The sequence below is a fragment of the Hibiscus syriacus genome, unplaced genomic scaffold (assembly GCF_006381635.1).
Source record: "Hibiscus syriacus cultivar Baekdansim isolate YM2019G1 unplaced genomic scaffold, ASM638163v2 tig00110482_pilon, whole genome shotgun sequence".
Taxonomy (NCBI): Eukaryota; Viridiplantae; Streptophyta; class Magnoliopsida; order Malvales; family Malvaceae; genus Hibiscus; species Hibiscus syriacus.
Window position 1 is genome coordinate 2,429,064 of NW_024062758.1, and position 22,846 is coordinate 2,451,909.

General features: G+C 32.8%; 3 protein-coding genes across 4 annotated transcripts; all 3 read right to left on the reverse strand.

Moving 5' to 3' along the window:
* Positions 1 to 282: 282 nt before the first annotated feature.
* Positions 283 to 1,005, reverse strand: LOC120128653. Its single transcript, XM_039146297.1, has one exon. The coding sequence runs from the start codon at positions 1,003 to 1,005 to the stop codon at positions 283 to 285; it is 723 nt and encodes a 240-aa protein (XP_039002228.1).
* Positions 1,006 to 1,316: 311 nt separating this feature from the next.
* On the reverse strand, positions 1,317 to 2,504 carry LOC120128654 (zinc finger MYM-type protein 1-like). The gene has a single exon (XM_039146298.1). It carries the CDS (start codon positions 2,502 to 2,504, stop codon positions 1,317 to 1,319), a length of 1,188 nt encoding a protein of 395 aa, XP_039002229.1.
* A 15,596-nt stretch (positions 2,505 to 18,100) lies between these two features.
* LOC120128786 lies at positions 18,101 to 20,359 on the reverse strand. Of its 2 annotated transcripts, none has more exons than XM_039146418.1 (6): positions 20,216 to 20,359; positions 19,859 to 19,964; positions 19,251 to 19,605; positions 18,658 to 19,129; positions 18,494 to 18,558; positions 18,101 to 18,405 (listed from the first exon to the last, which is right to left on the reverse strand). In XM_039146418.1, exons 1-6 carry the CDS (start codon positions 20,259 to 20,261, stop codon positions 18,343 to 18,345), a joined length of 1,107 nt encoding a protein of 368 aa, XP_039002349.1. In that variant the 5' UTR covers positions 20,262 to 20,359; the 3' UTR covers positions 18,101 to 18,342. The 2 variants fall into 2 exon arrangements, with proteins under 2 accessions (XP_039002349.1, XP_039002348.1); XM_039146417.1 differs by having other exon boundaries at positions 18,652 to 19,129.
* Positions 20,360 to 22,846: the final 2,487 nt, after the last annotated feature.

The window sequence follows — 22,846 nt, forward strand, 5'->3', positions numbered from 1 at the left end:
AGTTGTAATGTAATTTAACCATTAAAAAATAAAAACTAGAACTAACCTGCAACGATCGTGCAAAGGAAGAAGACGATCGGCGAATTTCTTGCAAAGGAATTTACACGCGACGGCGGTTGGAAACTATCGATGATTGGCGATTGTGGTTGTCGCTGGAAGCAGTGGCGGATCCAGGAATTAAAAAATGGGGTCCAAAATAAATATTATAATATTCATTAATAAAAAAAGTTACATAATTAAAAATCCAAAATAACAATTCATTCAAAATGCACAAAAAAAATACTAAACACTAGAAACAATTACAATTGTTCTCGATGAGCTTTCATTTCTTGAAGTCGTTTTAAGATTTTTTTCATCATCGATTTGGACAAGAACATCTCTTTCTATATAAGTGACCAAACAATCATTTAGAAACTGATCACCTATGCTATTTCGCAACTTATTCTTCACGATGTTCATTTTAGAAAATGCTCTTTCCACACTTGTGGTTGCTACGGGGAGAATCAATACTAACTTTATGAGCAAATAGACTTGTTGGTACACTTGATGCTTCTTTGTCTCGACCAGCTTCATGGAAAGTTCACCCATATCTTTCAATACCCAAAATCTATCATCCCTCCGCATATCAACAATATAATTATCAAGTTGATCATCAAGGGCTAGTTTATCAACACTTGTAAATTCATCGAGATATAATTCAACAAGTCTAAGTATCTTTTGTTTGTCAAAAGAAGAAAATTTATCAAGTGGACTCAAAGAAGCCATACAAGTCAATAACTCTATACTAACCTCATCAAATCGGTTGTTTAACTCTTGAAGCTGAAGATCAATAACTCCCAAGAACACTTCAATTCGAAAATGATGAATATTAGTAGTATCCAAACGACAACGTTTCTTTTTTCCCGAAGGAATATACATAGCATCCACATTAAGAATATCAATGTTATTCTTGTTACAAAATGAAGTGATTGAAGCAAAAAAAGACTCCCACTCGTTTTCTCTCATATTTTACAATCTTTCTTTAGTTAAAGTAACAAGTGACATAGCATTGACAATATCTTGAGCTTTTCTCTGCAAAGCTTTGTTTAATTCATTCATAATCCCAAATATTCTCTTCATCAAGTGAATCATGAAAATGAAATCAAATGACTCTATTGCAAAACTCACATTATCGGCTTTTCGAGCATCATCACCATTTCGAGCATCATTACCAATCAAATCAAGCACCACACGTATTGTAGAATACAAATCAATCACATTCAAAATCAACTTATAATGAGACCCCAACGTGTATCACCCGACCTACCTAAACAAAGCTATTGGTTTAAACCTTTTTCAGTCACAATTTCACCATTTTCAAAGGCTTTTGCAATTTTTTCAGCTTGTTTTCCTTTAGGCAAATCTTTTCGCTTACATGATGATCCAACAACATTCAACAAATCTCCAAGTGTATCAAAAAGCCAACCACAATCTTTATTTTTCCTAGAAATGACAACAAGAGTTAATTGAAGTTGGTGAGCAAAACAATGTATGTAGTATGCAAATTGTGTTTCTCTCATGATTAGAGTTTTGAGACCATTAAGTTCACCCTTCATATTACTAGCTCCATCGTACCCTTGCCCACGAATTCTTGAAAACCTCAAAGAATGCTCATCAAGCAAAGAAAAAATATCTTCTTTAAGAGACAAAGATGTGGTATCTCCAACATGAACAATTCCAAGAAACCGTTCCTTTATCATTCCTTTTTTATCAACATAACGGACACACAAAGCCATTTGTTCTTTTTGAGACACATCACTTGACTCATCTACTAGTATTCCAAAATAATCCTTACCAAGATCTTCCACAATTGCCTTGGTAGTTTCTTTTGCACAATAATTGATAAGCTCTTTTTGAATCAAATGTGCAATCATATGATTATTTTTAGGTGCATTTTTCAAAACAACATTTCCCACATCATCATTCTTTTCCGCAATCCAATTCAAAAGTTCAAGAAAATTTCCCTTGTTACTTGATTCACCACATTCATCATGACCACGAAATGTCAATCCTTGATGTAAAAGAAATCTCAAACAATGAAGAGAAGTAGTCAAGCGGATTCGGTAATCACTTTTAGCTTGCTCGGTTTGTTGGTCTAAAGAAACTTTCAAGGATGACTTAAAGTTCTTTAAATTCTCAAACTTTTGAAAAGCTTGATTATGAGCACTATTAATTCCACCAACATGTTTTCTAAACCGAACTGGCCTATTCCAACCTCTAAACCCATTAACAAAAAATGCATCTCCTCCTGCATCTTTGGTAGTTTCATTCTTAAACAAGTAACAAACAAAGCAAAATGCAACATCTTTTGAAACACTATAATCAAGCCAAGAATACTTATTAAACCAATATTTATTAAAGCGACGTAATGTACCTCCTCCGAAGTCTGTTTGAGGAAATTTGTGCTTCTTTGGTTGGCAAGCACCTCTTTGTATGTATTTTTTCCTCACTATTTCTCGATCCATTGGATGATAATCAATAATTTTTTTCTTTTAGCCGGATCATGTGGAATAGAGATATCATTAACTTGGCTTTCCATCTCTCTTGATGCAAATGTTGTACTATCATCTCGTGTAATACATGTAGATCTCATTTCGGTTTCTTGAGTTTGGGGCATATTATTTGAAGGGAAAGAAAATTCTTGTTCGACTTGAGTTGCTGAAGGTTGAGTCGGTGATGAGACACAAATTGGCACTTGGGAAGAACTTGCATCATTCTTTTTGGACTTTTGAACAAACCAATCCAACGTTCCATTCTTCTTCTTTCGTCGAGAGTTCATCTTTTCATCATTCGTCTTCTTATTACTACAATTACAAAAATTACAAATCACAATAATTATTTATTATAATTCACTATTAGTAATTATATTTATTATCAAAGAAATAAGATCTTAATTACTAATTAAATAATTTAAATGGATTCAACTTAAAAATTAAAATGTCTAAATTGCTTATACTTAAATTACACAAATTTAGTATACCATTTTTTTCTCATTCCCAAAAATACATATTAGTAATTTTACCTATCACAATTTAACATTCAAATATGTTTCATAAAATCACTAAAATCTATTAAATTGATTCAAAATTTAATTTTATCTCTTAATTTTAACTCACTCAAATTTAAAAAAATTCAAAACTTACAAACTCAAATATAAATTTAACTAAATTTAAGAGTGTAAAAGAATGAGTACGAACCTAACTATCTGAGGAAAAGAAATGAGCAACAACTTAATTTCAACAACAATAAAAATTGTGCAAAAAAGTCAAAAACAAAATAAAAAAAAAGGTGTGCAGAATTTTTATTTTTGATATAATATATTAACTATTGGTATTTTTTAAATAAAATGGATATGCAGATGCTACTTTGTAGGCCACATAGGTCCGCCCCTGGCTGGAAGTTGGAGACGAACGACCAATAGACGCGGGTTGGTTTTTTCCGAAGGCCAACGCAAGTAAAAATAATAGAAACAGTCGCAGGTTGAAGGTCGACTCTGTTGCTCCTTCACTGTGATGAATTGGACGACGACACCGTTAGATTTGTTGTCAACTATTTTCCAACGAGTTTTTGACTCCGGGGTGATGATGTTGATGGTCACCCTCAACCCTTAAATAATATAAAAACCTAATGCTAAACAAATTAAACCACTTAAATTAATTATTATATTTTAAGATAAAATAATATTATTAAAAATAGAATTTAATTTTTAATTAATTATTAATTTGAATAAATGCTTATACTTTTTTATATTTATGTGATAAATATAATTTTGCTAGAAATATGTTTCAATATATTATTTTAGTGATAAGTTATGATATGTGACGTGCACGATAGACTAACCCTTTAAAATTATAATAATTTTAAAGGTGAAATTCTAAAAATCTTAGATCGAGATACGATTTTAATATAATTACACAAAGAAAAAATGTAATTTATTTGGAAATTTAAAACAATAAATCGGCATGTGTAGTTACGTAAAATATAGTGAATTTATTAAAAAACTAAAATAATAATTGAATAGTTTATTTTTAGCTAAGTGACTACTCTAAATAACCATTTCCAGGTTTGGTCGCGGAAAACAGAAATCAAGGGCTTTAATGTAAATCTACAGGCTTTCAACTACTTTCTCTTGATTCAGTCAGAGTCCCAACTCCCACGGGAGCTTCGCACTTCTCACTTCTAAGATGACGTCAACATGGGCGTGTTTAGAACGATCACAGACAGTACATATTCGGGCATATATTAGATATTTAGTTTTTGGATAAAGTATGTAAATAGTCTCCATATTTTAAATCTGTTGTATTTTGGTCACTTAACTTTTGAAACTTATAATACAGTGATCAAATTTTTAGTTTTTTGTCTTACTAACGCTAACTTCAGTTAGTTTGTGCTAACGTGACACTTAATTCCCATTAACCCACCCCTTCTTCATCTCCAGATTTCTTCTTCTAATTATTTCTTTTTCTTAGATTGAAAGATGTAGATGAAGATGGATGTTTTATAAAGAATCTAACAAGAAGATGAAGGAGACCAGAGATGAAAAACAGAACAATCAAGATTACTATAATGAAAAAAACAAGAAGACTGATTCTTGTACCAGAAGATGATGGTGGTGGTGAAGGGCTTGAATCTCCATTAAAAGCTGTAGCAGTTAAAAAAGATGGAGGAAGAGGAAGGGGTAATGAAAGTAACCATCTTTTTTGCATGATTTGATGATGATGAACCCAAAACATCTTCAAATGGTTACTTTCTAACATCCTACACATCATAAAATCAGAAATCTGGAACCCAAAAAACAAAACCAAAAATAAAAACTCAAACCCACCTCATTTTTCAAGCCTAAAAACAATGATCAAAACAAATCCTTTCCTTTTCACAGCACAAGAACACAATATTCTCCAAAAACTTCCTTTTCTTCCTTTATATCCTCCACAACCAAAACTCTTTTTCGTTTTAACAACCTATTAAACTAACATAAAAGAAAATTGAGTCTTTGAAAAATTTACCTGCCTTCAAAATGGAAGAAAAAAATAGGAAGTGAAGAAGGATATCTAATCCCAGTATTTATCAAAAACCCAATCTCAAAGTTCACATTTTTTTTCTCTTTTAAAAAGTGAGTCGTCTCCTTCTTTTTCTAGTTTTTGGTGTTAATAAGGGAAAATGCAGTAAAAGAGAGAATGACAGAACAACAACTGCAGTTTCCTAAGTGAGAGAGAAAGGGGTTAAAGTTTGAAGTTTTAAAAAAGAGGATTTGATTTAAGCAGTGTTTGCAAGGTGGGATCTTAAGAAGAAGAAGAAAATAACTTGGAGAAAAAGAGGGTTGGGTTAACTAGAGTTAAATGCCATATCAGCATAAATTAATGGGAGTTAACCGGGATATAAATGAAAATAAATTAAAATTTTGATGACTGTATTATAAGTTTAAAAATTGGTTGATCAAAATTTAAGCGCCTTAAAAATTTAGAGACTATTTATATATTTTACCCTTACTTTTTAATATATATACTTTTATTTTTTTTACATATTTTTTAACAAATTTATTTTTACATATTTAAGTTTAAAGATTTTAATAATATTCTACACAGATTTAGAACAAATGCAGATTTCAATTGTTTGAGTATTGCATAACCTGCTTCAATATTCAAAATCGTTATTTGAATTTATTATATTATTGCGAATAATGAATTTGAGTTTTAGTATCTAGTTTGATAAATTGAATATTTATTTCAATTATTTTAAATATTTAATTAAAATAAATTTAAAAAATAATAAAGTATAATTTTGTAAAAGATAAGAAAAATATTTTTAAAATATATAATATTTTTTAATAGGAAAACCATAGAATCCGATGTAAATATAGATCGAAGGTGGGGATAATCGTCTCTTTTAAAAAAAATTTAAATTTTCATATAAGTTTTTTTTTTTTTTGACAAAATGAGAATCTACTTAAGTTATATCAATGTCTTCCTGGATCATTCTCGCTAGTTCTGCGGGTGATGCATTTAGGTAGTGGAACTCTATTTTCATGGGGTTGCTCGTTTGGTTAGATTATCTGCGATCTGGTTGCCTGCTCTCCGAGAATGGAGAACACTAACGCTCCAGTCATCCTATTATTATAACGAAACCTTGGAGGATTAAATTGTTCATCTCACACGATCCATGAAATTTTTAAGTGCAAATAATGAGAACAAGCGTGATTTAATATATACCCCATAGAGTAACAGGCTCTTTCAATTCAATATATATATATACTCCATAGACTTTTGCTTCGTGTCCGTTAGTTTGTGCTACACTTTTTGTGACGGATACGAATATATATTGATTTTTTTTATATTTAGAGGTTGATATCATAACATGGACATCTAAACCCATTGGCTTTATGATCTTTTTGCTTAATATAAATCTCATTCATTACATCGCAAACCCAGTCGTTCATCTTTCGTTGTTTCGACAGAGAAGCTCAATGTTTTACGAGCTTTCGATCCTTGTAGTTGCAGACTAGTTTTCACACTATTATTTTAGGGTAGTTTATATATGAAAAAATAACCTCAGTGACCGAAAATATCTTATAATATACGATTTTAATCAACTTTTTTTGGATTTGCGAAAATGATCAACAAATTCGCAATGCGAACTCCAATTTCGCAACCCAGAAGTCAAATTCGCAAAGCGCGTTTATTTTCGCAACGCGAATTTTATTTTCGAATTCGAAACACAATATTAATTTCGCAACACAAATGTAAACAATATTATCGCAAATCATAACCTAAAACCCTAAATCACAACTCAGTCCCATCTTTATCTCTCACTCTCTACGACGACATCCGTCCCCATCTCTGACGAAATCCGTCCCCATCTCCGGCGAAATTCGTCTATCGCCATCTCTCAGAGGAACCCTCACAACCATTCACGGTCAGAAATGGAAAATCAACCATCGATGGTTAGTTTTTTTAATCTCTTATTTTTATTTTAAAATTTTTGTATTATTATTAGATTTTTCTTATATTGATGATAAATTTAATGTTAATTTCAATATATATAGATTAACCATTTCACTGAGAATGCTTAGTAAATTCATTCGGATGCTGTCAATACTGCTAAACTGTTTAGTCTTTAACCCTGTAAAGTTAGTAATTGTCTTTGTTTTGTCTTTTTGTTGAAGAAATGCAATTCATTCAAGTTTCTATTTGTAGAAGAATAGTTTTTGAAACTTAAATTCGCAACACGAAAATAAAAATCGCTGCGATTTTGGTGTTACGATTTTCATTTTTGCGTTGCGATTTTCATTTTCACATTGCGATTTTCATTTTCGCATTGCGAATTTAAGTTTCAGAAACTACTCTTATTCTGCAAATTGAAACTTGAATGAATTGCATTACTTCAACCAAAAAACAAAGACAAATACTAACTTCACAGTGTTGCGAATTTAAGTTTCAAGAATAAACTACTACTCTTTATGTTGTCTTTGAACCTACACTAAACCTATATGTTGTCCTTTTAAATGTTTATATAAGTGTTTACTTCTGGAATGTTATCTGATGCATTTTGTGAACTATGATGGAATAATGACTTGGGTGAATACCGTGCTAGTTTGAAACATATTTGGCTTTGTTTTCACTGTTTAATATCATGTCTGTTTATAGTGTATAATTTGTAGTTTTTGGTATATCTAACTTGGTATGTTTATTGCTTTTGTAGAAATTTTTTTCGGCTCAATTGACCTTAAGGAATAAATTAAGCCTAGCCACTAAAATTGCGTCGACGCTTACACCTCTACAAAGAAAATTGTTTGAGGATACTTGCTTCGGGCCATGGCTGAAAGTACAACATCCGGGTGGATATGCTATGTTGACACATTTGTTTCTTCAGACCATGACTAACGATCTACCCGAGAGGATACAACGTGGTGATGAAGAGATATGGTTTCATTTTCCTCCGACGTATACTTGTTTTGGGCAGGAGGAGTTTTGCTTAATCACTGGTCTACACTTCGGACACGATGAAGTAACCCGGTACACTAGTCATATCTCTGCCCATCATGGTTATCTCGGGTTTTTCCTGAGCTGGCAAAGTCGAAGCCGAGTTTACACGTCGACGACTTAAAGAGAATATTTGTTAAAGATGGTTTTACTCGGATGGATGACCTTGATGTTGTCCGAGTATGCCATTTATTACTTTTGCATGCCGGCTTTTTAGGCAAAGAGGACAGACAACCTATTTCTGAGGACCTAATATTATTGGTAGAGGACTTAAATGCATGGAGGGGTTCATATCTATGGAAAGCTACCTAGAAGAAGTTGTCGTCTGCCTTTGAGGACTGAAAAAGTTTGCGGGGCGATGGTTCTAAATACACTTTGGCAGGCTTTATTTGAGCCTTTAAGGTAAGAATTTCTATATAATGTTTCCAAATTTATAATTAATTATTTAACAATGACTGATGTTTGTGTATTATATTGTTTGTAGATTTGGATATTTGAGGCTTTTCCCAGCATACGGACATATGCGATAAAAAATTCAAATGATATTCCTAGGGCTATTACCTGGAGGAGGATCCGCCTGTTGAATTGGAAAGAGTTACTACCATATACGACGATGAATGATGTAAGTTAACACACAAATACTACTATATATAAACAAGTTATTACTAGTACACGTTTAACTTTATTTGAGCTTTTATATTATCAGGAGGTCAACTATCCATTACAGAGGCTAACACCCACAGAGGCTGAGCTTTCCACTGATTGGTGGCAAGCTAGTAAGCGGTTTTTTGATGGGACGGATGATGTGCACCCCCCACTTCGAGAGCCATCACCTGATCGGGCCGATTCTAAAGCTCGACACCCGGGCCATCACCTGATCGGGCCTCTTCTCCATCTCTACCATCACCTATTCCATCACATCATCGAGCTTCTTCTCCACCATCACCTCATGATAGGCGACCGGCAAAGAGGCCACGAAATTTATCTCCCTGTTCTCCACCTCCACGGGATGAGTTAGGGGAGTTACGTGATGAGGTCGGTGCTTTGCGTCATGAGGTCGGTACTTTACGTGAAGACAATGGTGCATGCCATGATGAGGTACGGTCTTTACGTGGTGAGGTGGATGTTTTACACGATGACAATGGTGCGCTACGTGGTGAGGTATCTACTTTACGTGATGAGGTAGCAGCTTTACGTGAGATTGTTTCATCGTTGCAGAATGAGGTTCGTACTCTACGCAATGAGGTAAATTTGTTTAATACTATACTAAAAATGCAAATAACCTTTTTTGGCATTATTTATTTATTTATGTACTGATTTATGTATTAATTTATTTTCAGCGGCCCGATAAGGTAGATACTTTACGTCGAGTTTTTCTTACACGACGGGGTTCACGCATCAGACATCGTGCACGTGCCATTACGTCACCTTTCACCCCACTAATGCTAAGACTCCGTAAGAAGAAGCTCGATTCACCTGTCATCGTTCAAGAGGCCCCTCTCATCGTTCAAGAAGCCCTTCCCACCGTTCAAGAGGCCTCTGTCATCATTCAAGTGGTCCCTCCCACCGTTCAAGAGCCCGATTCACATGGAGTCATATGTCGACATATTGATAAACCCCCTCCCGTGCCCGATATGATGGATGCGAGTTGGCTTTCGTATGAGTTACCGGCCAGTACCATTCCTCAGCAGGAGAGGAGAACACTACCGGACACAATTACGGATAATACCCTTTGAGCTACGACCGCAGTTGATTTTTATCTACATGAGCGGAGCCAGGGGTGTTATTCTGACATATGCAAACTCGATAATGTTATGCATTTGTTTCTTGATCGGTCTTGGTGGGGTATTTTATTAGGGGTTGAAGATAATGGCTATTTCGAAGGGGGTAAGTCTTATATTATTCTTATATTGCATTTTGATTTTTTTAATTTATTAATAAATTCACTAATATATGTATTTTTTTATAAAACAACATATCGATGCATGGGTGTCATGTCTTCTAATAATAAGGAAATTGAAGAAAATAAAAAATACTCGATGGACTATTATGCCGACGTCTTTTCACGTAGCTCACTTGAAGGATCCGAGAGATTCTTCATATATTTTGGGTAATGGAAAAACTAAACTTTATCTTGCATGGTGGGAGGTCGATAAGGCTAGTATTTATTTTTTGAATATTTTAAAGGTGTTCATAAATTTTATTTGATGTGCGCAATTATTTATGATTGCAGGTGTTTATCCCTGTTTTGGAACGTCGTCATTGGCTTCTCATCGAGATTCAGCTCCCATCCCTGAAGACAATATTATATGACAGTATATTGAATTACATACCATTGTCTGATTTGAGAGATATTATTTGTAAGGGATGGAGTGCTCATTTGGCGAAATACTTGGGCGCAATTGATTATTGGACTAATTCTAGAAACAAGAAGCCAAAAAAGTTCAAAGTTACAATGATCAGAGACGATACCGCGCCACAACAAACGGAGGGAGCCAGAGGGTATTGTGGTCCTCTTGTATGCATGTGCTTGGAACGTTTGACAATAGGAAGTAAATAGTTTCTACTTCCCACAGATAGAGATAGAGGTTCAGTAGGGTTGTGGTTTCAGCATTTTATGGCTCGAGCAATATATGCGAGACATTGCCTACCTGTATCCGCGTGCTGAAAGTGTGCATAAATAATTGGTAAGTTTGAGCAAGTGTTGTTAACATATATACTCTTTGTTGGTTTGAAAATGTTTGGTTAAGTACCTAGAATTCAATAATTTGTTGTTTGTTGGTTTTAGATGTGTAGAAAGTGTTGTTTGAGCAAATGTTTGGTTTCTGCAGGTTAATCCTGAAGTGAGCTACGTGAAATTGATGTATTTGTGCATAAACAACTGTCTGGGGTACATTTTTTTTGCTTGTTTAATTGAATTTTACATTGATTTGTAAAAGTTGATTTGACTTTCGCAACAATCGCAACGTGAATTTGACTTTCGCGTTGCGAATTCAAGGAAAACACATTAAAAAAGATAACAGACAATAATATGATAAGTGATAACAATTGAACAGATCATAGCAATGTTCAAACTCAAGTTACTAATGAATGTCTAACTGAAAATGTATGCATTCACACATAAAATACACATAATACAACGTTTGCATTTAAAAATCACCTAAGTTAATAAGTCCCAAAAGGTTAAGCCGGTTGTGATTGGGATTTTGATTTTGATTGCGATTTTGATTTCCTTTTGCTTGGCACCATATGAGCTTTGGATTTTGATGAGGATCCATATTTTGGTAGAGGAAAAGATGATTGTGATGGCACTGGTGATCCACATATCAACCTTGTATGACCACTTTCCTTGCACTGACTACATGTCGATATCCTCTTCTCTTCACCCTTAGACGGTATACGATCGTGATTTTTTGTTCGGCCAAGTAGCCTGCTGTCCATGACTGGTGGCAAAACTGTTTGTAAGACATCTGGTATGCCCCACTCAAAAGGATGTGGAATAGGGTAGACAATCTCGGCATAAGTCTGTCAATATACTTCTGTAGTGTAGCAATCCATAGCGTATGCGCTTGAATCATCTTGGTTTAGATGAAGAGCAACTTTAATAACATGGCCACACGGATAACCAGATGTTCGCCATTTCTTACAACTACACTTCTTTACATTTAGATCGACAAGCCCATTTAAGTTATTATCCAATACTTCAAACAAAGTGTTTGAACATGGTTCAACTCTCCATGACGTTGACTTCACAACACGTTTCGTTATCATTTTTTCAGACCATGGTGTAACACGACGTTCCAATGTTCCTGTAAATTTAAATAAATAATACTTAGTAAAATATATGATAAGTTACGAATTTAAAGAAATAATACATGCATGGTTTCTTTTCTTGTAGTACCACTGTTGAATAGAGGCTCGAAAAAACTCCATTAACATAGTAATGGGTAATTTCCGGGAATGACGACTTAGAACGTTGATTGATTCTACACTATTTGACGTCATGAAACCATATCTTGCTCCAAGTTGATGTACTCTTGACCATCTTTCAAACCCGAAATCTTCTAGTGTTTAAGCACATTGAGGCAAAACACGTCTTAAACAATTTATATGCTTACTAAAATCCACTTCCCGATAAGCTTTTACAGCCTTCCAGTATGTCCATTTGTGATTTTTTATACCAGCAGACCTTGATTTTAGATTTCTGTACAAATGAACACCACAAAATCCATGAAAAGCATCTGGGAAACACATTCTAACAGCGTTGTCAATTGAGTTTGCCCTATCGGATATGATTGTCAGATTGCTAATAGGACCTATGCAATCCCTAAGATGCCCTATAAACCATGTCCATGAATCAGAGGTTTCAGATTTGCCAACCCTGTAAGCTATTGGCAGTATCCCATTGTTAGCATCTATGGCTACTGCTAATAAGTTTACTTCAAGGTATCGACCTTTCAAATGTGCTCCGTCAACTATAATAATTGGGCACATGCAAGTAATAAACGAACGAATCTACAAAATCTACAAAATCATATACACAAGAAATATAATCATTTAAAAGTGAAATACATGCAACTAACAAAAACGAGTCAACAAAATTATAATGATTTACTAACCGCAGTACCAATGGCGATAAACAACAACTTAAAGTGTCCATCTCTATCTGTTTTGATATGAGTTACCGACCTAAGATTTTTCAACTTTAAATTGTGACAATAAGCCGACAGTTGGGCAAACGATGCTTCTGGCGACCCCCTCAACAATTTCATGGCATAACATTTGGCTCTCCAAGCTTGAGAATATGAGATACTAATCTTGAATCGAGCATTCATGTCAGTCATAATTTCATGTCCCCGATATACCCTTCCATTCAAAAACATTAACTCAGCCAGAAAACCACCCAACACCTTTTTGTTTGTCTGTCTATGGTGAGGAAAAACTTGGGTTCTTGAACATTTATGTTTATCAATAAAAGTCCAAACTTGAAACATTTCGCAATCTTTTATCCTCTTTGCAATCATACGCCACATACAGTTTTTGTCAATCATACACTTTGTTTCGAAACAATCTTTGCTTCATTTGCTAACTTTTAGTTGATAGCCATCTTCCACACATTTCGTATACAAAGCTATCTTCAAGTCTTCCTTTGTATCAAAACAATCATCTTTCTTGATACAAATAACTTTTGTGTAACAATAAACTGCTATCTTTACCAACTCTTCTTTCGGTATCTAAAGTAATTCTGGCATATTCCAGTTATACTCCCGTGGCATTTTCTTCTTCTTTTTTCTTTGGGGACTTCTTCTTCTTCAGGGTTATATGAATTACAGAATGGATGTTCAACATATTCATTCACAGTCGTAACTTCCTCCCCATTATCATCAACAACATCTTCCTCGGCAGCGGCTGTTTCATCATTAAAATTCGGGTATTGACCAATATCAAAATCATTACACGCAGGGTCTGTTTCTTCTTCTGAAACATCATCAAAATCCGAGTATTGATCAAGATCAAAGTTCGGGTATTGACCAAGATCAAATTTTGAATACTGACTAGTACTCACAATTTTTTTCTGTTGGCTCATAATCGTCTAACTGGTCAATACGAAAATCAAAATTTGGTGCTGAAAGTTTATTGGGATTTGGATTAGGAAAAGGTTATGGGTTTTGAGATTGTGTTTGATATTGGAAATGTGGTGAAACAAAATTTTCTTGGTGATGAAATTGTGGTGGAACCATTAAATTTTGAGGTTGATAACAACGTTGTACATTGTGAGCACTATAAACTGGGGTTGAAGAACTTAGTTGATTACTACCCGCTACTGACTCAACTTCACTACTTCTAGGTTCAACAACATACAATGTAACATCATCTTCTTGCGAAACATTAATGTAAGCAATGAATTGTTCAACATCTTCATTGTCGGTTAACAAATAAACTTTACCTTTTATCTGATAAGATAGCCTAAATCCACTTAGAGACTCTAAATTCAATTTCTTTGCAACACGTAACATTAGATTTTCATAAGTTAACTTTTTTAATGACAGTTTTAGTTGAAGATTCATGGGTAAAGGCACATATTGTAAAACACCATGAACATTCTCCCATGACCCTCCAAAACATAAATCTATCCAAACATGATCAACATTAGATGATTTCATTCTACAAATTGTAAATTAATTTACTAAACAAACGAGCTATAAACTACATATCATCACTAACTTAGAAAAAAACATACCTTTATTAAGTTGATAATTTGGGAGAGAAATCATTGAAAAATTATATAGAAATAAAATTATGTAAAAAAAATTAGAGATGATGAAGGATGTCGTTGGATATAGGAACGGATGTCGCCGCAGAGAGTGATAGATGGAGATGGAATGAGTTGCGATTTGGGGATTTAGGTTATGAGTTGTTACTGCTGCGTAGTTATATACCCAAAACATTTGTGTTGTGAAACTAAAACATGTTGCGAAATTAAATTCGTGTTGAGAATTCGAAAATTGAGTTACGAATTTGAAATTCAGTGTTGCGAATTTGAAAATCGCGTTGCGAATTTGACTTCTGTGTTGCGATTTACAAATTCGCGTTACGAATTTAAAAACTGGGTTGCGAAATTGGAGTTCGCGTTATGAATTTAAGATCGCGTTGCGAATTTATTGGTCATTTTTACAAATCCAAAAAAAAATAATTAAAATCATATATTATAAGACATTTTCGATCACTGATGTTATTTTCTCATTATATATCGGTGCGTATTCCTTTTCTGTCATTCACGTATGGTAAAAGTTAAATCCCATATTTCATGCACGAAAATTGGAAATGAAGAAATGAACATTTTCACTGATATCCGATATTGGTCAACCTAAACAATGATAATAAAATCTGTTAACGTAGATTATGATATTAATTGTGCGCACACACATATAATATTTAATTTATATTTTATAGTTTAATGAATGAGAAATTCTACGACACATGTCGTATATTGTAATATACTATTAAAGCGACGTATCAAAACGTATTATTAAATAAATTGTTCTTATCAAGAAATATTAAAAATTATAAATTACATTTTTATATCTAAATTATAATTTTTGTTTAATTATAGTATTTAATTTTTTTTAAATCATTGACGGCAATATTTATGTACATGACATACCAATTTTTTTAATTTTTATTTACCTCATCATATTTTTTTATTTGTCAGTTTTTTAATTAATTTTGATTAATCAATTAGATTGTGACATGTGTCATCACTTATAGGATAAAAAGATAGAAATCATTCTTTATCCTAATATGAAATGATCTCGAGTATTTTACATGAGAAACAAATCACTCAACCATTGAGCTAAACTAGTCATTTGGATAAATTTCACCTCATTTTCATTTTAACTTATATAACAATATCACCACAATCGAAGATGATAAGATTCAAATTTGTGACACTTTAAATTAATCATCAAAAGCTTAGTCACTCAACTATAGTGTGATTTTTATTATACTAAACTTAATACTTATTCATATCATTATTAAATTAAAAATTAATTTTTCACTTTATTTAAAAAATAAAAAAATAAAAAAAATAATTCATATATTATTTATAAAAAGTATATGAAATAATTATAAAAAAGGCATATTTATAATATTATAAAAACATTTATTTATTTATTTTAAAATATAATTAATTATCTATTTGAAATAATATTAATTTTAAATTAATTATTTATTTGCAATAATATTATTTTTTAAATTATCTATTTAATTTTAAATAATTTAAGTTTAGGGTAAATTATATGTTTACTATTTAACTATTACTTTGGTTCCATATAATATTATTTAAAATTAAATAGATAATTTAAAAATAGTATGATTTCAAAAAATAAATAAATATTTTAAAATATTTTCATAATATTATAAATAAATTTTTTAGAATAATTTAATATAAATTTTATAAATACACAAAAGTAATTATTTAATTATTTTTTATTTTTAAATAAAGTGAAAAATTATTCTTTAATTTAATAATGATACAAGTAAGGATTAAGTTTGATATATTAAAAATAGATTCGCATTATAGTTGAATGACTAAAACTTTCGATCATTAATTTAAAGTGTCACATATTCAAATTTTATAATTATTAGAAAAATATTGATTTTGTGGTGATATTATTATATAAATTAAATACAAAATATGATAAAATTAATGTATATGACTAGCTTAATTCAATGGTTGAGTGTCTTGCAATTCATTTAAGAGGCCTAGATTTAATTCATGGTAAAAGCAATAATAGTTTTTTTATCCTCATGATTAATAACACGCGTCACCGTTTAATTGGTAGAATAAAATTAATTAAAAATATTGAAAAAATAGAAAAATAATGTGGAAATTAAAAAAATTGACATGTCATGATAGCATGGATCATCGTGGCCAATGCCAAGGCGTTGCATGCCGACTTCCTCGCTGCCCAACAAAATCCTTCTGTTTGCTTGGCACAGGTTTCTAATCCTAACCATTGGAGACCACCACCTGATAGGAATATAAAGATAGAAGCGGATGGTGCGTACAATCTAGTGACATCAATGGCAGCCTTGTGTTGTTGCCCGTGATGCCTCTGGAGCTGTACTCGGTGAGCTGGCTACCACGTCTGGTGGGATCTATGAGGCAGGACTAGTGGAACTCCATAATCTTGTTGCAGATGTTAATATTGGTCTTGGAGGAGGGATGGCAGAATATTATTATTGAGATGCATTCTACTACGGTTGTTAATCTATTTAATAGTGGGAGTTTTAATAGCTGTTTCGTTACGCATGTATGTAAGGAAGCAAATATGGTTGCTCATAGTTAGCCAAACGAGCTCTTGATTGTAATGTTTCCTTCTTTGTTGAGGTCGAGTGTCAGACTTTTCTTGCAACTGTTGTAAAAAATGATTTGTATCCTGATTGATTAATGCATTTTGGACACTCTTTTTCCCTTGTAGGAACCCAATCTTGTGCTGGTAGAATGAGTTTTTAATGAGGCCCGCTTTTCTTTTAAAAAAACATTATCGTTAATGGTTTTGAAAAAAATAAAGTTTAGGTGCTAAAATGAAATAAAAATGATAATATAATTATTAAACGCATAATTTATCCTTTTAATATTTACTTAATAAGGATAATTTAACTAGTGATTCATTACAGTACGTCGCTTTAGTAATATATTGTGGTTTGCGACGTGTGTGTAGAGTCATCTTTAATGAATTTAAAATTTTACAATTAAGAATTTATTGAGTAGTCTCAATTGTTAAAGAGAGTGCTATTTTTTTTAAAATTTTGAATTCAAGCAATTACATCTATATTATTAGCATACATTGTTGATGATCAAAAAAAATTCTGAATAAATATTATATTGTAATTATCACGTACTATTAAAAATTTTCATAATTTAATAAAATTACAAAGACAGTTTGTACATACTACAGGGACTACAATAAAATTTGACCAGAACAAAACTACATATATTACAAGACCAGACAGGAAATAATAAAAAGGAAAAAGATAGAAGAGGCGAAGGTGTTAAACAGGTCATTGGTGGTGGCAATAGCCAATTTATCGGCAAATCTATGCCAATACATAGCCTGTAACCCAGAGAGGTTAAGCAGCGATCAAGTGTTGTACCTAGCCTCCCTTGCCGTCACATTGGCCACCTCGCCGACTCTTTATGGCTACACCTCTGTTTTAATCCTCCCGATTACACCGACGACGACGACGATGCGATGATCTCCGATTGATTATATTATCATTAGTTCAGATGCACCCGCCACCCTTCGTCTCCTTCATCTTATTCCATCACATTTCCTCTAGTAATTCCAAATTTTACGTATTACCCTAATCTTTTATGTTTTTTTCATGTTTTGGTAATCCCCATCCCCTGTAACTTTTGGGTTGGAATTTGTGTTTAAAAATGGAAGCCTTTGATGCATAAATTGGGGGTGCTTCCTTTTCAGGTTAATTGTTTTGAATTTGATTTTAAGAGATTCAAATCAGGCATGCTTTTGTTTTTATCATATGGTTGAAAAGATTAATAATAAGCATTAACAAACAAAACAACAAACACGTTGAATGATTTGGATACAGATTGGGTATCTCAAGTGACTATAGAATACCAGACAAAAAACAAGAATCCCAGTTTAAAGCAACAACCTAAGTTCAAAAACAGATTGGAATACTCACTTTTAAGTTTTTAAACCCTATACAAACATCAACACGTTAAAGACAAAAGAAGAAAAATAACCCAATAGAGGATAGAATTTAACCATGTGGTTCTTCAGCAGCGCTTTATCTAGTGCAGAACACCACCTTCACCAACTCCAGACAGGCTGCTTTCTTCTGTCAAAGGTGCATCCTGTAAAAGAAGATGGTGAGAATTTTTCAATGAATCGTGTAAATTATATATCAACCTTATTAGTTATTGCAGGATATGAACATTTTACCATATTTTCTTTGTTCTCCTCAATAGTCTCTGCTGCTGCTGCTGTTGCTGAAGGGCTAACTTGATCTGTGAACAAAGATAAACATGCATTAGTCATGCACCCAAGGTAAGAAGGAATATTCATATGCTGAACCCTTAAGCATATCTCCAATACACCCCCCTTGCCTTCTTTATTGTCTGATTTGGCTCCCTGTCTCTTATTCTTTTCCTTCTCTTTAACAGGCTCTGGTTTGGTGGTGGTCTTCTGAGTTCCATTCTGTCGCTTACGACCCCCGGTGTCCGAAGACCTCGAATTTGAATTGGCCTTGTTCAAAGGCCTATTCCTGGTTGCAGCATTATTCTTTGGAGTAGCCTCTTTTGTGGATTTAGCCACATATGAAACCTGAGCGACATCTGCGTTCAAGGACTTGGGTTTCAATCTCCTATCTCCTGCTGAAGGAGAAACCTTGTGAATCTCATCGTCAGATGACCTAGTCCCCTCACCAGGCACCTGGGAACATGTTTCGGACACCTGTGGTTGATCGGGATTTTCCAAAACACTGTAGTGTTCAAGTAGTTCCTTTATAGCTTCCTCATTTTCACCAAGATTATGGCGACGTATATAGGATTTAAGCTCGTCACGCATTTTCTGAGTAGCCTGCATTTGGTTTTATGGTGAAGATTATATCACAAACAAAGATAAGTTAAAACCCAAAGCAAAGAACTCTTATTGAATCTCTCCTAATATGAAGTGAAAAGCAGAAAGAAATGAAGCATACCTCACATCCAGCTTCCAAGGCAAGTTTGAAAAATCCAAGTGAGACAGAGTGCTTAGAAGCTGATTCAGAGAGCTTAATCTGCGACAGCCAGTATGAAGACGATGACAGCATATTGAACCTCCTTCGAGTAGACGATCTTGAAGCATCGGAAAGAGGAGTGTCACTTTTTCCCTGACCATTTGTAGATTTCTCGGCTCTACCCTCATATATAGGAGGGGTTGTCCCAACAAATTTTGGAGATGGAGTCACAGTTGATTTGGTTGGGATGGAGAACCTTCTGGGTGGCTTCCCAGTTTTCTCCTTGGAAAGATCAAGAACACCCACGCTTTTGCTTAAACTTGGTTTTGCCCTCCCCCTATGAAGACCAAAACAAATAAGACCCAAATTCATTTATAACAATTCAAAGGTAATACAAATAAGACAGGCAACTAGGAAATTGGTATCTGCAACTCCAACTCTTTATCTCTAAAAACAGCCTTATTAAACACAAATGCACATCATGTAGATATAAGCCTAAGATCATTCAAATCTACAAAAGGATATTTGTAGATGGATGATTGATTCTACAGACACATTAACATGAATTGCAAGCTATAAAAAATCATTACCTTCTGGATGAAGAAGAATTGGATAAATCAACGGCCGATGGCTTCTCCTCCTTTGGTTTAATGGAGGATCGAAGTGGATATCGTAGCTTCGACTTCCCCGCACTTGCTAAAAACATCCCAGAAGCAACAAAGGAGTAATTATATTTAACTATTATGTAGTTTATTTTGAAAAAAAAGGAAAATTAAAATGGCGATAAGTCACAAATTATCAACTCCTAATTGACTAGGGAAATCAATAACTTGAGAAACAGTGCTGAAAGAACCATAGCGATTGTTGTTCTTTAACAGCCTCCTCCATGATTATCAGTTTTCCAAAACTTAAAAGAAACATAGAGAAAAGGAGACTAGAAAAAGAACCAGAAATTGGAGCAGCAGATTGTTGTTCTTTGACAACCTCCTCCATTATTATCAGTTTCTCTTCCAAGTTTTTTATCAAACAAAATTAGGGGAAAATGGCTTGTTTGCTTGCTTTCTTTCAAGGCACGGATTTAGTATCTGAATTTTAAAAGGAATTATTTTTTCTTTTTAACCTTCAGATGATTCACTGCTCTAGTTTTGACTCAGCCTCATGGGCGGGAAAATTAAGCAACCAAAAAAAACCCTAGAATTATCGAAAAATCATAGTCCAATAGCTACTCGCAATTATTCTACTCGCTTTATTTTCTCCAATCCCTCTTAATGCACTCCCTGTAATTAAACCGGCTTTATTAAGGAGAGTGAATTATTTGTCGGGAGCGATGAGAGTGGGAGTGAAATGAAAACGGGTAGAGGGGAGCTGGTAGTAGGACCCATGCGCCACACCTGAAAAACAGGGAAGGGAGAGAATACATGGAGCGGTCACACCATTTCGAATTTCAAAATTCAAAAAATTAACAACCAGTTTTTAAAACGGTTAAGAATTAAGATGATGATATTGATACATGAGATATCGAACATGTGGGCTTTCTTTATTGCTTTGTTGGGCTTATTGTTTAGGCTTTGGTCACTCATACTACTACTACTACTACAGTTTTTCCAGTAACTCGTTCTCTTGTTTAGGCTTTGGTGGGACATGAAAATTAAACCCTCAAATTATCTAAGAATGTAAGATTAACTATATTTAAGCATAATATTAATAAAGCAAGAATTAACTTATCTCAGCGGTTAAAGAAATAGTTGTTGTTCCTAAAAAGTTACGGGTCAAGCACCAACGATTATAGTATGATGATCATACGTTTATTATCAAATGATTAAATATATTTAAAATAAATACTATTAATAAAAACTTAAGATGACATATTATTTAATCTACTAATGTTTCATATTAATTTATATATAACCTTCTCATATTTCATACAGTATTCAAACATAGAATGAATTTCTGGACTTGATTGGATTGTTGACAAAGACATTATCAGTTGGAATTCAATATTTTAGGTGTAGCAGTCGGCGGTTTACGGAGTTACAGGTCAATTCTTTTGACATTAGAACTTTATGTACTTACTAAGAGATCGCTTAGTAATATTTATGAAAAAAGTGTTTGGCTGAAAAAAAAAAGTATTTTTTAATGTAAAAGCAACGGGTAGGAAACGGAGGGAGAAATTATTTTGGAGTGCAGTGAATAGCGGGAAATGCAAAAGCCGGATAATGGAGCTTTGGCGGTCTTGAAATCACGCAAAAGTCAGTGAAGAATGATTTTCTAACCGCTAAGGATTCAAAAATATTTTTTTAAGATGAATATATATATATATATATATATATATATATTAAAAGATAGATACAATTAAAATTTTAAAGTATATATATTTTTCATTACTCTAGTAATAATGATAAATCTCATATTATATTTATAGATTTTATTATTTATTGGACTATTGATACACGTCAATATTTTAGTTATTAATTTTATAAATGTTGATAACTTTTTATAGATAATTCTATATGTAATATCAAATATTATAAATATCTAAATTATTTTATGTATATTTTTAGATATATATTATTTTTATATTATTTTAGAATATTCTTAAGATATATCTCGTAAATGATAATTATATATTTATATAGTGACTATTCAACATTGACATTTTTTATGATTAAAAGAGAAAATCTTTTATTTTAAAATAAATAAATAAAAAATTACTTAATTTATTCAAATTACTTTCAATTTGATATTATTAATTCTTTTTCATCGTTGTCTGCAACCACACACTGAAAACGTTTTTGTTTTCGTTAGATATCCGATATGACTTGACGGGTATATCTTGGTGCAGTCCCCCTATCTTAGCTTGAGTTTATTTTCTTGCTTCCCTAGTCGAATAAGACAACAATATTGACTCTGTAATGTATTCAGAACTGGCTTGAGATGGCTTGTACAAAACAAGTTGCCCATAACAGGAAGTTTTGGTGTGAGACGCCTAAAATAAGGTTCATAAACAACGTGAACGGTAAAAAAAAGTAATAGCTTGAAAATGGAGCACAAAATGTTATAAATCATAACCAAAAAATGTTTTAAGTCGGAGTAACATAATAGGGTGCACTAAAAGGCCATACATGGTAAGAAAATGAGTTATAATAGGTAAATGTGTTATGGATACTATTAACATTTTAGGTTCCGCCTAAAAGGTTACCAAATTTTAAGTTGATGGGTCTTTAGACATTCTCACGATAAGAAAATAAGTTAAAAGCTTATGAGGCAAAGAATGTCATGGTTCACTAAGAAATAGGTTGTGATATGTAATATTAATATTTTTATTAATTATTCATATTTTTGACCTTAAATTTAAATGTTTATGCATGTAGTTTTACTGCAAATGATGTCTCTCTAACAATTGATACCAAAATTTCAAATGCATAACATTTTTGTATAACTTTATGCCTATGAACTTTAATGTCTAATGTTAATATTGCATAAAGTAGTATAGACTTGGATTTTTTTTCAATTTCATGTGTTACTAACATGTTTTCTCATCTATGTTGAAATTCAATAGTTTTTAAGTGTCAAACTTT